At 33.0% G+C, this 20,744-nt stretch overlaps 1 protein-coding gene across 1 annotated transcript; it reads right to left on the bottom strand.

Annotated features, from left to right (window-relative positions):
• Positions 1 to 19,571: 19,571 nt before the first annotated feature.
• LOC144556607 (disease resistance RPP13-like protein 4) lies at positions 19,572 to 20,378 on the bottom strand. Its single transcript, XM_078304988.1, has one exon. The coding sequence runs from the start codon at positions 20,376 to 20,378 to the stop codon at positions 19,572 to 19,574; it is 807 nt and encodes a 268-aa protein (XP_078161114.1).
• Positions 20,379 to 20,744: the final 366 nt, after the last annotated feature.

Genomic DNA, 20,744 nt, shown 5'->3' with positions numbered 1-20,744 from the left:
ATATCCTTTCTTTTTTGTTGCACAGGTTATTTCTTTTCGTTGTGGCTGTTTCGTGTACATAACCGGTAGAAGTCAGCTAAAGCTGACTTGACCGTTACTTGTTTGAGCTGATAGTTCTATGTTATAGTTTTTTTAGGTGGTCAGATCTTACAACTTTCACTCTTGGTTAGTACGGATAATTCAGTTATACTTTTGTTTATATAGATGAACCTTTTTTTGAAGTGGGATGCTTTCTTGAAACGGCACGCATGCGACAACCATGGCTTCCTTGCGGTTTCGCTAATAAGATAAGTTTCCTTCACAATATATCCTTTCTTTTTTGTTGCACGACTTATTTCTTCTTCTTGTAGCTGTTTCGTGTAAATAACCGGTAGAAGTCAGCTAAAGCTGACTTGACCGTTACTTATTTGAGTTGATAGGTCTCTATTATAGTTTTTTTTAGGTGGTCAGATCTCACAACCTGCACTCTTGGTTAGTACGGAAAATTCAGTCGTATTTTTGTTTATGTAGATGGAGCTTTTCTTGAAGTGGGCTGCTTTCTTAGAACGTCACGCAAGCGACAAATATGACTTCCTCGTGGTTTCGCTTGTAAGATAAGTTTCCTGCACAATATATCCCTTTTTTTGTTGCGCGGCTTATTTCTTCTCTTTGTGGATGTTTCGTGTACATAACCGGTAGAAGTCAGCAAAAGCAGACTTGACCGTTACTTGTTTGAGCTGATAGGTCTATGTTATAGTTTTTTTAGGTGGTTAGATCTCACCACCTTCACTCTTGGTTAGTACGGATAAATCAGTTGTACTTTTCTTTATGTAGACGGACCTTTTCTTGATGTGGACTGCTTTCTTGGAACGGCACGCATGCGACAAGCATGGCTTTCTTGCGGTTTCGCTACTAAGATAACTTTCATTCACAATATATCCTTTCGTTTTTGTTGCACGGGTTATTTCTTCTCCTTGTGGATGTTTCGTGTACATAACTGGTAGAAGTCAGCCAAAGCTGACTTGACCGTTACTTGTTTGAACTGATAGGTCTGCGTTATAATTTTTTTTAGGTGGTCAGATCTCATAACATTCACTCTTGGTTAGTACCGATAATTGAGTTGTACTTTTGTTTTCGTAGATGGAGCTTTTCTTGAAGTCAGCTGTTTTCTTGGATCGGTACGCATGAGACAACCATGGCTTCCATGCGGTTTCGCTAGTAAGATAAGTTTCCTTCACAATATATCTTTTCTTTTTTGTTGCACGACTTATTTCTTCTCCTTGTGGCTGTTTCGTGTACATAACCGATAGAAGTCAGCCAAAGCTGACTTGACCGTTACGTGTTTGAGCTGATAGGTCTGCGTTATAGTTTTTTTTAGGTGGTCAGATCTCACAACCTTCACTCTTGGTTAGTATTAATAATTGAGTTGTACTTTTGTTTTTGTAGATCGAGCTTTTTTTGAAGTGAGCTGTTTTCTTGGTTCGGCACGCATGCGACAACCATGGCTTCCTTGCGGTTTCGCTACTAAGATAAGTTTCCTTCACAATATTTTTTTCTTTTTTGTTGCACGGCTTATTTCTTCTTTTGTGGCTCTTTCGTGTACATAACCGGTAGAAATCAGCCAAAGCTGACTTGACCGTTACTTGTTTGAGCTGATAGGTCTGCGTTATAGTTTTTTTAGGTGGTCAGATCTCACAACCTGCACTCTTGGTTAGTACCGATAAATGAGTTGTACTTTTCTTTTTGTAGATGGAGCTTTTTTTGAAGTGAGCTACTTTCTTGGCTCGGCACGCATGCGACAACCATGGCTTCCTTCCGATTCCGCTTATTAGATAAGTTTCTTTCACAATATATCATTTCTTTTTTGTTGCACGGGTTATTTATTCTCCTTGTGGATGTGTCTTATACATTACCGGTAGAAGTCAGCCAAAGCTGACTTGACCGTTACTTGTTTGAGCTGATAAGTGTATGTTATAGTTTTTTTTAGGTGGTCAGATCTCACAACCTTTACTTTTGGTTAGTACTGATAATTGAGTTGTATTTTTGATTTTGTAGATGAAGCTATTCTTGAAGTGAGCTGCTTTCTTGGATCGGCACGCGTGCGACAAACATGGCTTCCTTGCGGTTTCGCTAGTAAGATAAGTTTCCTTGACAATATATCATTTCTTTTTTGTTGCACGGGTTATTTCTTCTCATTTTGGATATTTCGTGTACATAACCTGTAGAAGTCTGCCAAAGCTGACTTGACCGTTACTTTTTTGAGCTGATAGGTCTATGTTATAGTTTATTTTAGGTGGTCACATCTCACAACCTTCGCTCTTGGGTAGTACCGATAATTGAGTTGTACTTTTGATTTTGTAGATGGAGCTTTTCTTGAAGTGAGCTGCTTTCTTGGATCGGCACGCATGCGACAACCATGGCTTCCTTCCGGTTTCGCTTGTAAGATAAGTTTTCTTCACAATATATTCTTTCTTTTTTGTTGTACGGGTTATTTCTTGTCCTTGTTGATGTTTCGTGTACATAACCGGTATAAGTCAGCCAAAGCTGACTTGACCGTTACTTGTTTGAGCTGATAGGTCTATGTTACAGTTTTTTTTAGGTGGTCAGATCTCACAACCTTCACTCTTGGTTAGTACCGATAATTGAGTTGTACTTTTGTTTTTGTAGATAGAGCTTTTCTTGAAGTGAGCTGCTTTCTTGGATCGTCACGCATGCGACAACGTTGGCTTTCTTCTGGTTTCGCTTGTTAGATAAGTTTCCTTCACAATATATCCTTTCTTTTTTGTTGCATGGCTTTTTTCTTCTCCTTGTGGCTGTTTCCTGTACATAACCGGTAGAAGTCAACCAAAGCCGACTTGACCGTTACTTGTTTGAGCTGATAGGTCTGTGTTATAGTTTTTTCAGGTGGTCAGATCTCACAACCTTCACTCTTGGTTAGTATCGATAATTGAGTTGTACTTTTGTTTATGTAGATGGAGCTTTTCTGAAAGTATGCTGCTTTCTTGGAACGACACGTATGCAATTACCATGGCTTCGTTGCAGTTTCGCTTGTAAGATAAGTTTCCTTCATAACATATCCTTTCTTTTTTTGTTGCACGGCTTATTTCTTCTCCTTGTGGCTATTTCACGTACATAACCGGTTGAAGTCAGCCAAAGCTGACTTGACCGTTACTTGTTTGAGCTAATAGGTCTATGTTATAGTTATTGTTAAGTGGTCAGATCTCACAACCTTCACTCTTGGTTAGTACCGATAATTGAGTTGTACTTTTGTTTATGTAGATGAAGCTTTTCTTGAATTGGGCTGCTTTCTTGGAACGGCACGCATGCAACAACCATAACTTTCTTGCAATTTCGCTTGTAAGTTAAGTGTCCTGCACAATATATCCCTTCTTTTCTTAGAACGACACTCATCTAACAAACATGGCTTCCTTGCAGTTTCACTTGTAAGATAAGTTTTCTTCACATTATATCCTTTATTTTTTTGTTGCACGGCTTATTTCCTCCCCTTGTTTTTGTATCGTGTACATAACCGGTAGAAGTCAGCCAAAGCGGACTTGGCCATTACTTGTTTGAGCTAATAGGTTTATGTTATAGTTTTATTTAGGTGGTCAGATCTCACAACCTTCACTCTTGGTTAGTTCCGATAATTGAGTTATACTTTTGTTTATGTAGATTAAGCTTTTCTTAAAGTAGGCTGCTTTCTTGGAACGGCACGCATGTAATTACCATGGCTTCCTTGCAGTTTCGCTTGTAAGATAAGTTTTCTTCACAACATATCTTTTTTTTTTGTTGCACGACTTATTTCTTCTCCTTGTGGCTGTTTCGCGTACATAACCGATAGAAGTCAGCCAAAGCTGACTTGGCCATTACTTGTTTGAGCTGATAGGTCTATGTTATAGTTATTGTTAAGTGGTCAGATCTCACAACCTTAACTCTTGGTTAGTACCGATAATTGAGTTGTACTTTTGATTTTGTAGATGAAGCTTTTCTTGAAGTGAGCTGCTTTCTTGGAACGACACGCATGCAATTACCATGGCTTCCTTGTAGTTTCGCTTGTAAGGTAAGTTTCCTTCACAACATATCCTTTCTTTTTTTTGTTGCACGGCTTATTTCTTCTCCTTGTGGCTGTTTCGTGTACATAACCGGTAGATGTCAGGCAAAACTGACTTGGTCGTTACTTGTTTGAGCTGATAAGTCTATGTTATAGTTTTTTTTAGGTGGTCAGATTTCACAACCTTCACTCTTGGTTAGTATTGATAATTGAGTTGTACTTTTGTTTATGTAGATGTAGCTTTTCTTGAAGTGGGCTGCTTTCTTTGAACGACACGCATCTAACAAACATGGTTTCCTTGCGGTTTCCCTTGTAAAATAAGTATCCTACACAATATATCCCTTCCTTTTTTGTTGCACGGGTTATTTCTTCTCCTTTTGGATGTTTCGTGTACATAACCGGTAGAAGTCAGCCAAAGCTGACTTGACCGTTACTTGTTTGAGCTGATTGGTCTAAGTTATAGTTTTTTTTAGGTGGTCAGCTCTCACAACCTTCACTCTTGGTTAGTACCGATAATTGAGTTGTACTTTTGTTTATGTAGATGAAGCTTTTCTTGAAGTAGGCTGCTTTCTTGGAACGGCACGCATTCAACAAACATGACTTCCTTGCGATTTCAGTTGTAAGATAAGTTTCCTGCGCAATATATCCCTTCTTCTTTTGTTGCACAACTTATTTCTTCTCCTTGTGACATAACCGGTAGAAGTTTGCCGAAGCTGACTTGATTGTTACTTGTTTGAGCTGATAGGTCTATGTTATAGTTTTTTTGAGGTGGTTAGCTCTCACAACCTTCACTCTTGGTTAGTGCTGATAATTGAGTTGTACTTTTATTTATGTTGATGGAGCTTTTTTTGAGGTGGGTTGTTTTTTTTGAACGGAATGCATCTAACAAACATGACTTCCTTGCGGTTTCACTTGTAAGATAAGTTTCCTGCACAATATATTATTTTTTTTGTTGCACGGCTTATTTCTTCTCCTTGTGGCTGTTTCATGTACCTGATCAGTAGATGTCAGCCAAAGCTGAATTGGCCGTTACTTTTTTGAGCTAATTGGTCTATGGTATAGTTTTTTTTTAAGTGGTCGGATCTCACAACATTCACTCTTGGTTAGTACCAATATTTGAGTTTTACTTTTATTTATGTAGATAGAGCTTTTCTTGAAGTGGGCTGCTTTCTTAGAACGACACGCATGCAACCACCATGACTTCCTTGCGGTTTCGCTTGTAAGATAAGTTTTCTTCACAATATATATTTTTTTTGTTGCACGGCTTATTTCTTCCCCTTGTGGTTGTTTCGTGTTGCTGACCAGTAGAAGTCATCCAATGTTGACTTGGCCGTTATTTGTTTTAGCTGATAGGTCTCTATTATAGTTTTTTTTAGGTGATCAGATCTCACAACCTTCACTCTTTGTTAATACCGATATTTGAGTTGTACTTTTGTTTATGTAGATGGGGCATTTCTTGAAGTGGGCTGCTTTCATGGAACGGCACGAATCTAACAACCATGACTTTCTTGCGGTTTCACTTGTAAGATAAGTTTCTTTCACATTACATCTTTTCTTTTTTTGTTGCATGACTTATTTCTTCTCCTTGTGGCTGTTTTGTGTACCTGACCGGTGGAAGTCAAACAAAGCTGAATTAGCCGTTACTTGTTGGACCTGATTGGTCTATGGTATAGTTTTTTTTATGTGGTTAGATCTCACAACATTCACTCTTGATTAGTACCAATATTTGAGTTTTACTTTTATTTATGTAGATGAAACTTTTTTTGAAGTGGATTGGTTTCTTAGAACGACACGCATCCAACAACCATGACTTCCTTACGGTTTCGCTTGTAAGATAAGTTTCCTTCACAATATATCATTTCTTTTTTTGTTTCACGGCTTATTTCTTCCCCTTGTGGCTGTTTCGTGTTCCTGACCGGTAGAAGTAAACCAAAGCTGAATTGGCCGTTACTTGTTTGAGCTGATAGGTTTATGTTATAGTTTTTTTTTTTAAAGTGGTTAGATCTCACAACCTTCACTCTTGGTTAGGTCTCTTGTGTATGGAGCAATAGTCGAAAGAGGCACCAAAGAAAATATCTACAGTCCATTTCTTATAGGTTAATTATAATTATCAGAATATTTTCATAAGATATTTAATTGTATGTTAGTTTCAGAGAATTCACATCATCTTCATTATTACACAAGAGAATCTTTTACAATTAGTGGATTCAGACCGTTCCTTTTAACTTGACATAAATCTCAAAGTCCAATAATACTGTCACTACACTAGTTGAAATGTACTAGTCTGAATCGTCTAAAGTGCTTGGGAGGATATAGATTAAGTTTCAAGAGTATTAATTTATAGTTGCTTTCTCATACATATTTTTCATAATAATATTTATTGTAGAAAATTAGTTATATCATTATCAGTTTCATCACATCACGTCACGTGTGTTGGTCACGTGACATTATTTGTGTATCACGTATCTCTCTTTGATTTGAAATGATATGTCACATAAAGTTACATTGCACAACTGTCCTGGTCTTTTATTATCAAATCAGAAGTTTGTGTACAAATTGATCAAAAAATTTATTTTTTATTGTGCAATGAATTTGACTTAAATTTGAGTGCCAAATATATAGTGAATTAGTATTACCTTTTCTTTTGTGAAATTTTCAAATTGGCCTAATATAATATATAATATACAATTATATTTGATCAAAGTTTAATTGGAGTTCCTACTCCCAGGTTCAGACAAGAAAATTATATCAAACTGATTTTTTTTTTCTGTTAAGGCTCATTAACCTTCTCCAATGAATTTTTTTATTTATAATTTATAGCCTAATCAACCTTTTTAACCTCAGTAGGGACAATATATAAAATTAAATTTTTTCTTACAAAAATGTTAGTAGTTGAAATAATATATAGTATTTAATAAGAATGAAATAATATAAACCAATATTTGTTTCCTACGTTTATCATAATTTTTGATCATTGTGACATCAAGTTCATCTTAAAAATAAAATTAGAAATTAGCCGTGCAGTATTAAGTTATTTTTTTACAAAATCAAGTTCATAATGAGATTTTTTATTTTGGTAATATGCATATCAGGGTATATTTGGAGGGAACCTAGAATATCGAAATTTGAGTTTAGTAGATGAGAATAGAGAAAAAATCGTGATTTTCAGATTAGTGTGAAAACGATGCTATTCGGATTAGTATAAATATTGTTTGGATTGTACATTTGAAATAGTGAAAAATAAGCAAACAGGGTGTCACACCGAGATTTTTACCATCCGGAGCGTGATTATATAAGCATCTTCACACATTTTCTTGGCCCGTCAACCTACGTCGCCAACAAAATGAAAACAAAACAACAAAACGGAGTCAGCTACAAAGCTCAGGAACCGGTTATTTAACGATGCGCTTCTCTATAATAGGCTTAATTTAACAACCATTCAAATAGACCAGATTAATCCACACAAATTCACATCAAATTATGCATGCATATTTAACTAGCAATAGCATGTCGGTCTAGGTTATCCATAAAACCAATCACATCATATTCACACATGTGTAATCTCTGTCACAGGCGATTTCCACATTCTTATAACACAATTCTTTTAGGAAGCAGCTAACAGTCCCCCAACTCCAGTTCCCCAAAAATTCCCGGAGATTTTCAACTAATTCTGTAAACATCAATACTAAATCCTGTAAACATCAATACTAAATCCTGTAAACTAATTCAACAAATCCTGTAAACATAAAAACGCGTGAAAGCTGTTAAAAACGCGTGACAGCTGTTGAAAACGCGTGACAGCTATTGGGGACCACCTTCTGTGAACATACACATAATATCCTGTAAACATACACATATTATCCTATAAACATACACATATAATTTTGTAAACATTACCTTTTATTTCTGTGAACATACACATAATATCATGTAAACATACACATATTATCCTGTAAACATACACATATTATTCTGTAAACATACATAGTTTACTTGAAATTATAGCAGTTAAAATTATGGCAGTTGTAGCAGTTAAAAACGCGTCAGAACTAAGCTAAAAAAGAAAGGCTTTTATACACGGAGATTTTTGGGGGACTGTAGCCCGGGGGACATTACCTTTTCTTATTCTTTTAATCCGCCAATCCAATGGGAAATCCATCCAACATTGGAAGACCGCCAACCCACTGGGAAATCCATCCAACAGTGAGAGGCTACAATCACATATCAAATTCTAACCTCAGACCCGCTATCCTGTTAAATATACCATCATAATTCAATATGCAACATATACCAATATTCAAATCAACCATACAAAACGAAAAAACAGTTATAGAGAAGTCCGGTTACCTGATAGCAAGATTTTCAGAACTTCAAATCGGATTTCAACAACTCAAAATCACTGCGACGTAGTCAGAATACAAATGAGACGGACAATCGATCAATAATTGAAATTAGAATTTTGGAAATTGAAATAAAATGAGAAAGGATTACTGACATATGAGATATGCGTTGACTGGAATGATCATCATTGACAATCCAGTTGAAGATATAATTCATGGAGATATATCATAATAGTATTTAATTTTATGAAAAGAGAATAAAGTAGAAGGCAGGAGAAGGAATTTCACATGGTGTGAGCTTTAATGAATCAAAGGGTATATATGAGTTCTTGCGTTTAGGGGACACGGTTATTTATAAAATTAAACTCCCGAAAGTACAGTGAAATGGTGGTTATTGCCAAATTGGAAATTAAACATAATAGCATTTGTAACCTTGTTTTATTAAAGCTATAAAGGATGAAGATATATATAAAGTAAACTATATATATATAGTGTAGCACTTACATACCATAATTATTCAAAATAGAGTTGTACAGTATATTAATTAAATCTGATAGAGATGATGATAATGTTATGATTATACTAACAGTGATTGAATCAGAGAAACATGAGCATTAATGACTAAAATTATTTTATTCATTTTTTTTTTCAAAGACAATCTAGTGTTGTATAAATAAAATATGTTTTCAAAACATCATATAATCTTTATTATAATATAAAAAAAAATTTGTTACCAAAAATAATAATAACTTTTTTTTTTTCGGAATGTTACACAGGGTCTCAAACGAATTGTTACGACATGGAGATGACAGATTTATCGTTAATTTTGTCATTTTGAGACTGTGTGGATGAAAATCTGAGAAAGATATATTTTTTATCTCTCTTCAAACTTTCGAATAATAGTTATTCCAACATTTACAAAAAATAGATAATAACAACTGTTCGAACTATTTCGATAGCAAAACTGTTATATGTGTGCACATTGTTATTCCAAATAGCTCATATTTTTAGTGTATCCAAACACATCCTTAACACACAACTACCATCGCTATGGATGCATATCACTTTTTTTAAAATCCAAACTGTTGATGTGAACTGTTTAACGTTTTCTTCATATAAAAATGTACTTGCAGATTAATTTTACATAATTTTATATTTCTTTTTTTCAGACAAGGGGAAAACCAAATTATGGACCATCCAACATTAGCAATTTTCTATCTATAAAAAAAACAATTTTTTTTATATAGAAATCATATTTCACAATTTGAATCAACTATCTAAATTTTAAAAAATAAGGAGAAATTTCACGTATGCCCCTCAAAAACTTCAAAATTACGTATTTTCCCCTCTAAAATTCATAATATCATATTTACCCTTCTAAATTTTCAAAAGTTACAAATTTACTCAATTAATCAATAACTAAAATTAACTATGGTTAATATTCTTTAAAATATAATTAATCACCTAATCCCTAATCCATGTCCTTCTCCTTCCATTGAATGGCTCCCATAAAAGGATTTTGGAAATTTTGGGGCATTTGGAAAAGACATGAGCCAGCTTCCTTTTTTGGATTCTAATAGATGTAAGACTAGATAATCCCAATTTGCGGTGGCAGCTCTCGAATCAATTCTTGGATGGTCTTTTAGTCAAAGCTTTTTATATTTGAGAAATGGAATTATGTTGTTGGCTTGGTTTGTCTCCATCGGTTGCCATGGAGCCTTCAGGTGCAATGCAAAATGGAGAATTGGTTGCGAATTGAGAAAAATGAGAGGAAATTCAAAGAGACTGGAAACAAAACAGGAAACTTGATTAATTGCTTGAAGCTAGCTAGAAGCTGACCTTCAAATTGATTGTGAAGAGAATCCAAACAAAGATGAAAAGGAGTTGGAAGGATCGAACGAAACTTGTTCTTTTTAATATTCTCACAGCTAGCAACCCAAAGAGATCCGCTCCATCTGCCATGGCCACCAGAGAAGGAGAAGGAGAAGGAGAAGGAGAAGGAGAAGGAAGAGGGTAAATATCAAGTATCAAGGAGAAGGAGAATATCAAGTATATATGATTAATTTGAGTTATTGATTAATTGAGTAAATTTGTGGATTTTGAAGATTTAAAAGGGTAAATATGATATTATGAACTTAATTTAGAGGAGAAAATATGTAAATCAGAGTCGTTAAATCCAACGACTGTGATATGCAGCTGTGCGCTGATTAGAGAGATATCTCCAATCAAAATCTCAACCGTTCATGATTCACCAATTGTTCCAGTATCGAAAGTACGTATGTACCACTACAATCTATCAATAATTTAAAAAATTGCATAATCTAAAACAGAACAACACAAAACACGCTATATATATATAGCTACACTGGTTATTTTGTTGTATACAATTTATTTATATTATATATATATATTGAAATAATTATAATTAATATATAAGTATACAATTTTATTATTATCGGTCCGTATCCGATCTATTTACACTCCAGCATCTTAGTACTTCTATTATTTTGTTGTAAACAAAACATTGTTGAAGTTATTGACGTCTGAGTTCTAAAATTATACCTCGATCGATGATCTTGGAGCCATTCCCATTCCACTGTAGCTAGGCATGGAAAAATTAATATGAGGGACAAATCCAGTTCTTCCTTAATTCTCTCAAAGGGTCAAACTTAGATAAAGTAATACTTACAGATCTTATTTTAGAATATTTCAAATATACTGTTAAAGCTGACTACAAAAACGAGATTAGAGTTTAAATTTTTTCAAAGACTTGAGCTGTAAATTGAACTTCATAATTTGTATAGATGTTTGATTGATTGGCAGATTCTTCACCAATTCTTCGAGTGTCAGTTACATCGTGCGGAACGGTTGAGATCGAACAGCAACAAACCCTTATCAATGAACAAACACACAACTAGCTAGCAAGCGTCAGCCACAAAATATGAACAAAACAATAAAAATGAAATATGTCAAAACAAACAACCTTTTTACCATTACTATATATATATGTTTACCCGGCCAAATGCTAACCATTGCCTCGCCAGTCGCCGCTTCCTGACTTAATTTGCCTTGTCTGCAAATGTTGTTGATCTCCTGTTGCATTAATATATATATATATAGTCTTTCTAGGCTCCGGCCCTAAGGCTAAGGCTGATCTCCCGTTCCACCATATATACTAATTCTATAATCAAACCAGATATATATATATTGACGTACTATATATATATATATTCAGGATGAGGTCCAAATTAAAACCTTTTTAATTGCATATGTGAACTCCCAAAGGATATTAATATTGGTCTACACTTTAATTTCATCCCACATTCAACCATATTAGCTAGCTAGCTAGGTTTATACCTTGATAAGAAAATGAAATCAAGTCAGACAATATTCCACACGTACCTACTTCATCTGAAACCTGAATAATTTAATTTATTTTCAAATTCAACAAATTTAACAACACAAACTACTTAATTAAACTTAATTTCCACCAACATGAATTAATTAACACCAAAGTCAATTAATATCGATTTAGTATAAAATATTAACATGTCTTGGATTACAGTTTAAATCAGATACCAAGTAAACCAAATTTGTGTAGCACCTCCCTTTTTAGTGTTAGTACTTAGTAGTACCAGGATTCACATCTCTTTAGATACTTGGAAAATCACTTCTCTTGGATGGTCCATAATTTTTTGTTTCTAATTGTCTAAAAATAATATAAAATTTGATCTTCAATTATATTTTCATATGGTTATAATGTTGAACAGTTCAAATTAATTATTTAAACTTTGAAAATGGAGTTATAAATCCAATGCACGAATCAATCCACACATTGCAATGTACTAGAGATTGATATCGAGATTTTTTTTCACTTGCACATTTTGATAAATCTAAGCTATGTGGGGAAATTTTACAAACTAATTCCTTTAAAAAAATTCAAACAAAATACTCTCTCTAATTTTCTTGACAAAATACCACCCCTCTCAATTAATATTACTCTTAATTATTTTATTTATTTAAACAAGAACATTCAATTACCAAAATTTACTAATTAGTTTGTCAAATTACTATTAACAAACTAATATTATATTCACGGGGCATTTTTTAGAAGTATATATACAATACAACTAGTTATATATCAATACAATTTTAATTTTTTTTATATATATATTTTCGTTAAAGTCTACCCAGTGGCCAAACTAATATTATTGCTAAGTATCAATAATTATATTAAATATCAAGTTTTACATAATTTTTAAATTAAAAAATGTTGACGAAAAATAAATGAGAAATTTGTGCAAAGGATCCTGTCTTTAAATCATTAGTATTTAGTAATGACTCAGATTTCATTCTAAACGGTCAGGTATTGCACTGGATCTGATTTCCATAGTAAAAAGTTTCAAATAATACTCGTCTTTTTTTTTAATTTGGAATAATATATTTTAGACCGCTGTCAATTTTGTTAGTACAAATTTGTCACAATATCTCCGATGACTTAGTTTACAGCCTTGATGCAACTTTAATTTCTCTTTCAATTAATGTTGATCGTTATTTATCGCCTCTATAGTTTGAGCCCGAAGAATACTATTTGGTGGAGCGTCTTTTCTACGTTTCCTGTTCATTTTGCACTAAATATATATGTTATTTGGACTCAGCAATATTCTTTCTTATTTTTAAAAGTAGAATTAAAATGTCTTTTATCTTTTTATGTCTTAATCTGCATTTCACATTTTTATTTTCATTTTTATGTCTTAATATGATATGTATATTAAAATATATTTAGAGATTAAATTTTATATTCTTTAAAAACTTTTTATTATTTTTATTCTATAGGTATGAAATCATTTGTTTTTCAAATATTCTGGACAATCCAAATATAGTGATTATGTAAATGTTAAAAAAAAAAATCAAAAAATTTAAATTTGGTCTCCAAGCACATTTTAATATGTAGGTCATATTGAGCGGTTCAGATCGACTGATTATACTCTGAAAACATAAATAAGGACAAGGACGTATCTGGGATTTTCATTAGGAGGGGGATAGCGAATCGGGATTAAATAAATAAATGGTTTAAAACTCATTAGCTAATCGGGTACTAGATAAAAAAAAAAAACCTAACTTATAATTTTGAATGCTCTAAGTTCTAATCCTAATTACAATCATATATAATTCAAGGAACTTATTGTAATTTTAATCCTAATTTAAATTTTAATTACGAATGAAAATTTTCAAAAAAACAAATAAAATTCTAAAGAAAGCAAAGTTGGTATAGATCTATAAATCTCCATAAAACTTTAAAATAAGGGGGTGCAGTTGCCCATCCTCCCCTCCCGACTCTTACTGGGTCCACTCATAAGCAAAAATGTGAGACACTGATGAAACATGAAAGATATATATGAGGCATTTTAGCCCTATTTAATTTAAATATACAATATTATAATATTTATTATTACAGTTTGAATTCTTTCATTACATTAATCATATTTAGTTACTATTGAATTGAAGGCTTTTTTTTTATAATATGATATTTTTGTTGTAATAATGTAAGAATTTAATTAAAATCACACACGACGTTTCACAAGAAAGAGAAAGAAACGTATATACATGTGACATGTATTATAAACAAAATATTATGTATATAAAAATAGAACCAAAGGAAAATTTAGAAAAAATGTGAACACCTTGTAACTAAAAAAAATGTATAGTCAACACAAACCGTAAAATTTTAAAATATTTTGTAATTCTGACAAAATTTTATTTAGTAAATTTACAACATACTTAAAACACGTAAAATAACAAGAATAATAATAAGTCAGCATAAATATAAATGGTTTAAAACATTGATTTTTTAAAATGCTATGAATTTGAGAATATTTTTTTAGTGTAAAAATTTCAGATAATATAATAGAGTATAAAATTAAAATGATTCAATAACGTTAATAAAACAAAAACTTATAGTTAACAAAGAATTTCTAGTAAAATAATTAACAAATATTTAAAAATACATGAAGCAATTTGAACAAGGAGAATTCACAATTGAAAAGAATATAATTATTTCATAATATAATTAAATTATGTATCTTAATTATTAGTATTACAAATAAAATTATGTTCCAAAATGTATACACTATTTCTAACATTATAATTAGAAAAATTATGACAAATTAATGTACATATATTTTTAGAATATGCATAAGAAATGCTAAATTTATAGGAATAGAAAACAAAGGAAAAAAAGAGAGAGATAAAAATTGTGATTCCTACATGAAATTCTATACAATTTTATATATTTTTGACGACCAAATCACAAAAAAAAGAGACAAAATTTAAAATGGTGATAATTTTGGAAAGCAAACACCTCTAACCGATATATACACATTGAGACATTCACGTTTATCCAAAATATTTGAGTTAATATACATTAGAGATCAATTATATAAAAATTATATTAAAAATAAAAGTCAATTTATAGTATTGATGATATTGTACTCTAAATTATGTACGAATATTTTTAAAATTCGGGATTGGAATCGGAGGTAGTTCGGATCGTTAAAGTTGTTTGATTCATATCAAAATTTGTATGAATATTTTTAAAATTTGTACGTATTAAATGTACGAATCTTGATAAAATTGAAAAGTTTTGAAGTTGACTTCTTAGAAGATGCTAAGACTCTGTACAAGAAAAATACAATTAACAAATAAACAAGAAAGAGAAAAATAATAATATTACTATATTAGTAAGAACATGCGGATCTGTGTGATCTAATTATAAATTAAGTTCTTTAAAATGGATTATATGATTATGAGGCTAGGTAAAAGGTTTTTTAGTTGGGCTGGGGCCCAGTGGCAGTTCGGAAAGGGGAAGGCCAACCTACCTCGTTTAGCGTTGAAAACGTGCTACATTAAATTAACGGCTGTAAATGATAAGGATTATCTGTTGACATGCTGGAGTATGTAATGGTGTGGCAAGTTTCTGCCATCAATTTTATCAATGATGTGCAGGGCTGCAAACGACCCGAACCGAATCGAATTGGGCCTAGTTCGAATTCGAAATTATTTCGAACCAAACCCAGTTTGAAATTGAAATAGATTTCAACCTAAAAGGGCAATTCGAATTTGGTTCGGTATAATTCGAACTAGTTCGATTTTATTCGAAATTGAGAGTAATTCGGTTAAATTGAGAGCAATTCCAACTGGTTTCGAGGTTTTTCCGAAAGAGATAGGGAAGTAAGTCCTCATTGCCTCGTCCATCTCGTCTCCTCCCATTCACATGCGCTCTCACCTCGCTCAATCTTGTGCTGTGCTTTCTAGAACTGGAGATTGAAGAGGGAAAAGACGAACAGAGAAGGCGAGGAGACGGGTCTTGTTAGGCCAAGACGAATGAGATTCGTGCTGGGCTACTAAAGCCTTGTGAAGAGGCTTTCAGCCCAAGAAAAGTTCTAAATCAGTTCGGATGTTAACGACTTAATTTCGAATACAATTCGCGAAGTCTCGAATCGAACCTACTTTGGTTCGAATTTGAAATTGAATTAATTTCGAATCGAACTGGTTTGAATTAATTTTGAACCAAATTACTTTTGAATCGAATTTTTTCGAATCGAACTCGAATCGAATCACGAATCTCGAATTTTTTGTGCACCCCTAATAATGTGTTATGATTTTCACATTCTTGGGACAGCACACAAAAACAAGTAGAATCCAGATTGTTTGTTAGCAATGTTAACCGATATATAACACAGTCATGTTAAACCGTACGTGTTGTCACAGAAAAACGATGAATATTAGTTGAAAGTTCTTGTCACCTTCTCTCTCTTTTTTGCACGAAAGATGATGGTTCATTTCAGTCTTTCTGCAGAAATGATTAATAGAGTATTAAAAACTTGGTGTGTTTGACTGTTTGAGATTTTTTAATTTTGGGCTTAGTTCATGACCGTAGGCCCACTGTTTGAGATTCTATTTCGAGTTGGAGAGCTGCAAATCTTGAAATAATTAAGTATCTGTACATCATCATTTAGTAGCATGTTTGGTGCATTTTGAAGTTGCAATGACCACTTTTATTTTTTGAGAATTAGTTAAAAAAAGAAGAAGGAGAATTTCATATATATTACTCAAAACTATAGTATTTATCATCTCAAATTCTATAGTTACATATTTATCATTCTAAATTTTAATAACACATATATTTACTCAATTAATTAAAAACTGAGATAAAATTATGTTTAAAATTATATAGATATAATTATTTACTTAATTAGTCCCTTCTCTCTTCTTCTTCACATAATAGCTTCCGCTTTATTTTGGCATAACTCTTTTCCTTTTGTGCTAAAATCTCTCCTTGTCTCTCCCACCCTCTTTTAGTGTTAATGCCTCTCTTCATGACTCTTTATCATCCCACGCGAAAAGTCTTTGATTCTTGTAGTGGGAGATATGAGGAGAGGCATTAACACTAACAGATATTTGATATATATTTAATTATATTGGGTAAATATTAAAATTTAAGATGATAAGTATGTAATTATAGAATTTGAGATGATAAATATGTAATTATATAGTTTTTGGGTGGTTGAATTTGGAATGGCAAATGATTTAATTGCTTAAAAAACATCTTTCTCATTTCTTCCATTACATCATTTTCTTGCAAAATCTTAAAACTATGCCTACCTTCCTTTTCATACCTTTTTATGAAACTTCTATTTATGTGTAATTAATATTTAGATATAGTTACTACCGAGCACGGAATTAGAATTTAGATATAAAGAAACTTGCCATTATTTCTAAAAATTAATTCAAAAGTTTTTATTTGTATTAAGGAAGTCCTTTGAAGACTAGTATAATTATATTAATTTTAACCTTTCTAGACAAGGGTATTGCAGGAACAAAACTAGTGAAGTTTAATTACCATGTCAAGTCGTCCATAATAATATTTGCGAATTTGTCTTTTGTTTTTTAAAATTTCTGGTTTATTAAAAAGTTAATAAGTTCTTAGAAAACATTAAAAAAAACTAATTAGAAATAAAAGCATTATAAGTTCTATGAAATTGTTGAAATATTCAAACTGATAATTTTATAAATCACTACTGATGTAGAAATTACTTGGATAAATAATAAGAGAACTATACGAATTTTTCCTTAAAAAAATAGCTAAGCATGTTTTTAATTGAATTATAGCAAATTATAAACCTTTCATGCGTATAAATTTTGGAGGAAAGCAAAAGTAAAAGCACAATCAGGAACAATTAAAGCACATTGAAACTATTCAAGGAAATTTATGGAAAATTTATATACATATCATACAAAAAATAAATAAATAATATTTGGTCGCATAATTGAAATCATTTATGTCCGACCATTTTCAAAATATTATAATTAGAGGTTTCATCAATCCAACATACAAGTCCAAGTAATTGCATCAAAATCATATTGGTCTCTCCTTTATACTCCCAAAGCTGATGTATTTCTCTTGAAATTTCAATAAAAGAATACAAATTAAGAGACTTAATTATTTTATTTTTGATAACTTGGTAGCAGCTGCAACTTTTTTTTTTTTTTTTTTGATAAATTCTCAAGGAGTAATTGAATGAAAACTAATTGAAAATCAATAAAGAGGAGCATTTTTGTCTAAAACATCGGTTTGAGTCAAACTTCATTCTCACAAGAATGGAGAGGTGGTAGTTCCTATATACTTGTATTGTATATAAGCGCCGAGAAATAGTAGGTATGAAATGAAAAAAAACAACAGCATCTCCAGTCCAAGGTCAAAGCCATCGAAGTGCCGAATTTAATTCTCAATTGATATGAATTCCGTTAGCAATGCAAGGACCAGATCAATTTGTTGTAGGATGGAGCTAGAGAGCTAGAGAGCTAGCGGTGGTTTCATTTTTATGGACTAGGATTGTTAATTGTAGGACGTACGTACTTAATTTCTAGTATAAATTAATTTCATTTTGTAAAATTGTTTTTTTCATTGTTTGTCATCTTGTCCAGTACTTTAAATTAATACAAACTTAATTTATAACATATATAGCTTCTGGAATGATCGAGCAATGTAATCTTTAGTATCAGTAATTGCTTCAAATGTTACAACAAATAACATTGTTTCTAAATTTTAAATAGATAGCAAACAAAATGTCCTAATTTCATATATGTAAGCATTCTGATTTAAATTTAATTATGGACTAATGAATAGTTTTAGACAGACACAAATAAAATATAATTGGACCATCTTTGGGGATAGATTCAAATTGTTGAATAAAATATTTTATTTCCGTTAATACTTAATAGTGTACAAATATCAATTATGTTTTTTTTTTTTATTGTTTTTTGAGAAAGATAAATAATAATATCAGACCTTTTTCTGGGTTTTTTGCGGAGCATGAGATCGGGCTCGGCCTGTTGGCATCTAAGCCCAGTAGCCCACGTATTTCGACTCGGTAGAAGTTAAAAGTTAGGTGGTTCTCAAGCTGTCAAGCATTTAAATGTTCAAAAGGTCTTCTATAGTTTTTTCATAATCAAATTAATTAATGACCTGATATCTGAAGTTCTGAACTGAATTGGTGTTGCAATAGGATGATTCAGCTGCGTACGTATTGAATAATAATAAGATGGGCTACTGAGGCCAGCGCAACTTCATTTCTATTTTTATTTATTATAATTTCCGAATTGAGCTGATCAATATATAGCTTGTATTTGTTTCTCTAATAAACTCAGTTTACGACGACTTTGATTGACATTGATTAACCACTATAATTCTTCCAAATACTTAGGAACAGCATCCCAGTCACATTTGAGATTTCTCAGGAATCTCAGTCGCAATACCTCGACAGCTCAGCCGCCAACTTAATTTGTCGCCGAAAGCCAATCAGGAAATTAATTAATACACTAAACGGTACACAGCGAAGATCAAGTTTTTCAATTTTCGGGGGAAGACAGAGGCGCATGTCTGCAATGCTCTCAGCTGTCTTGACTTTACCAGAATTTGAAACAAGTGACTGTTTCTTGTGTGATGCTACCACTCCCCATGTTACTGAAAGAAACCGCAGGTTTTCTAACCTGGCCAATTGTTGGAGCTCTTCATCGGTTGCCACCGACTGACAGCCTATGCTGATGCTGAGCTTTCTTAGCTTCTCTAGCCTCGTCAGCTCTGTCAGACCACACGGGTCTTTGCTTTTCATGCTCCCAATCACAAATCCTTTTAGCACTTATAGGTTGACGAGCTGACCGAGGCCTCGAGGCATTTGATCAAGCAAATAGCACTCTGATACATCTAGGTACTGCAACTTCTTCAATGATGTGACAGCAACAGTCAACTTTTCGAGGTTGTGGCACGCTCTAACATTGAGAATTATGAGACAGTAAAGATCTCCAATTGAAACAGGAAGGGACTCAATTCTAGAGATTCCTCTGAGGCTGAGATACCTCAAGTTCCTACAAGCCCCGATACCCTTCAACAACCATTCTTTCACAAGCTCGGTATGGTGTTCGCTGGAGGCAGTACACCTCCCAACCTGGAAAGTGCCCATTTTTTTCTGGCCAGAGAACCATGACCTGTCGAGATGCACATATTGTTGGTCGACATTGTATACGGATAGCAAACCCTGATTGCTGGACCTACCAAAAGACCGCACTCGTGCTCGCACATGTTTTTGCCCCTTCATCAGAATCACACAATTAGTTGTACCGACAACAGGATTTCCCATGGGATCAAGCTCCAAGAAATTGTTTTCTTTCGCTGCTTCGATCAGCTGCTGACGGATCCATGGATATACTCTGAATGCATGGACCTCATCACAGTGCTCATGTTTGACTGGTACTATCAGACCATGGTACACGAACTCTTCAAAGCGTCCTTTACCGATCTCAGTATCCAGCACGATCCCCTCACCAATCCACCAATGAATCAACAGCTGTTTTTTTATGACAGCACCCTCTGGAAAGATGGCAAGGCATAAGAGACACTGCTTTAAGCGGCCGTCGAGGCAGTCTATTGTATTCTTGACCTCTGACATGGCAGCACTGTCTTGTGTCGACTCATAACTTAATTCACACTCTCAGTAGCTGAATAGGACTTTATGCTGATGCTTGATCGACTAGTTCTTGTCAATTGGTTCTCTTCTCCGAGTAATGTTTTTAATTTAATTTTAAGAAAAAAAGGATGTAGTCACTAGGGTCTAGGGAGGGTTCGCTTTGATCTGTTTGTACTTTGTAGTGTGGGGGAAAAGGGGGGCTTAATTGGCTCAGATCGTCATATATAGCGTTGTCCAATGGGGATTAAAATGCTTTACGGTTTTTGTGTTTCAATTATTTCTCACATTTTTTTTAAGCCCAAATAATTAACTCAAATTGCACAACATTATATCTATATTAAATGTGTC

This window comes from Carex rostrata, chromosome 7 (assembly GCF_964058835.1).
Source record: "Carex rostrata chromosome 7, lpCarRost1.2, whole genome shotgun sequence".
In the NCBI taxonomy this organism is placed as follows: Eukaryota; Viridiplantae; Streptophyta; class Magnoliopsida; order Poales; family Cyperaceae; genus Carex; species Carex rostrata.
Note: the sequence above shows the minus strand (reverse complement) of the source record. Positions and strands in the feature narration are given on the sequence as shown.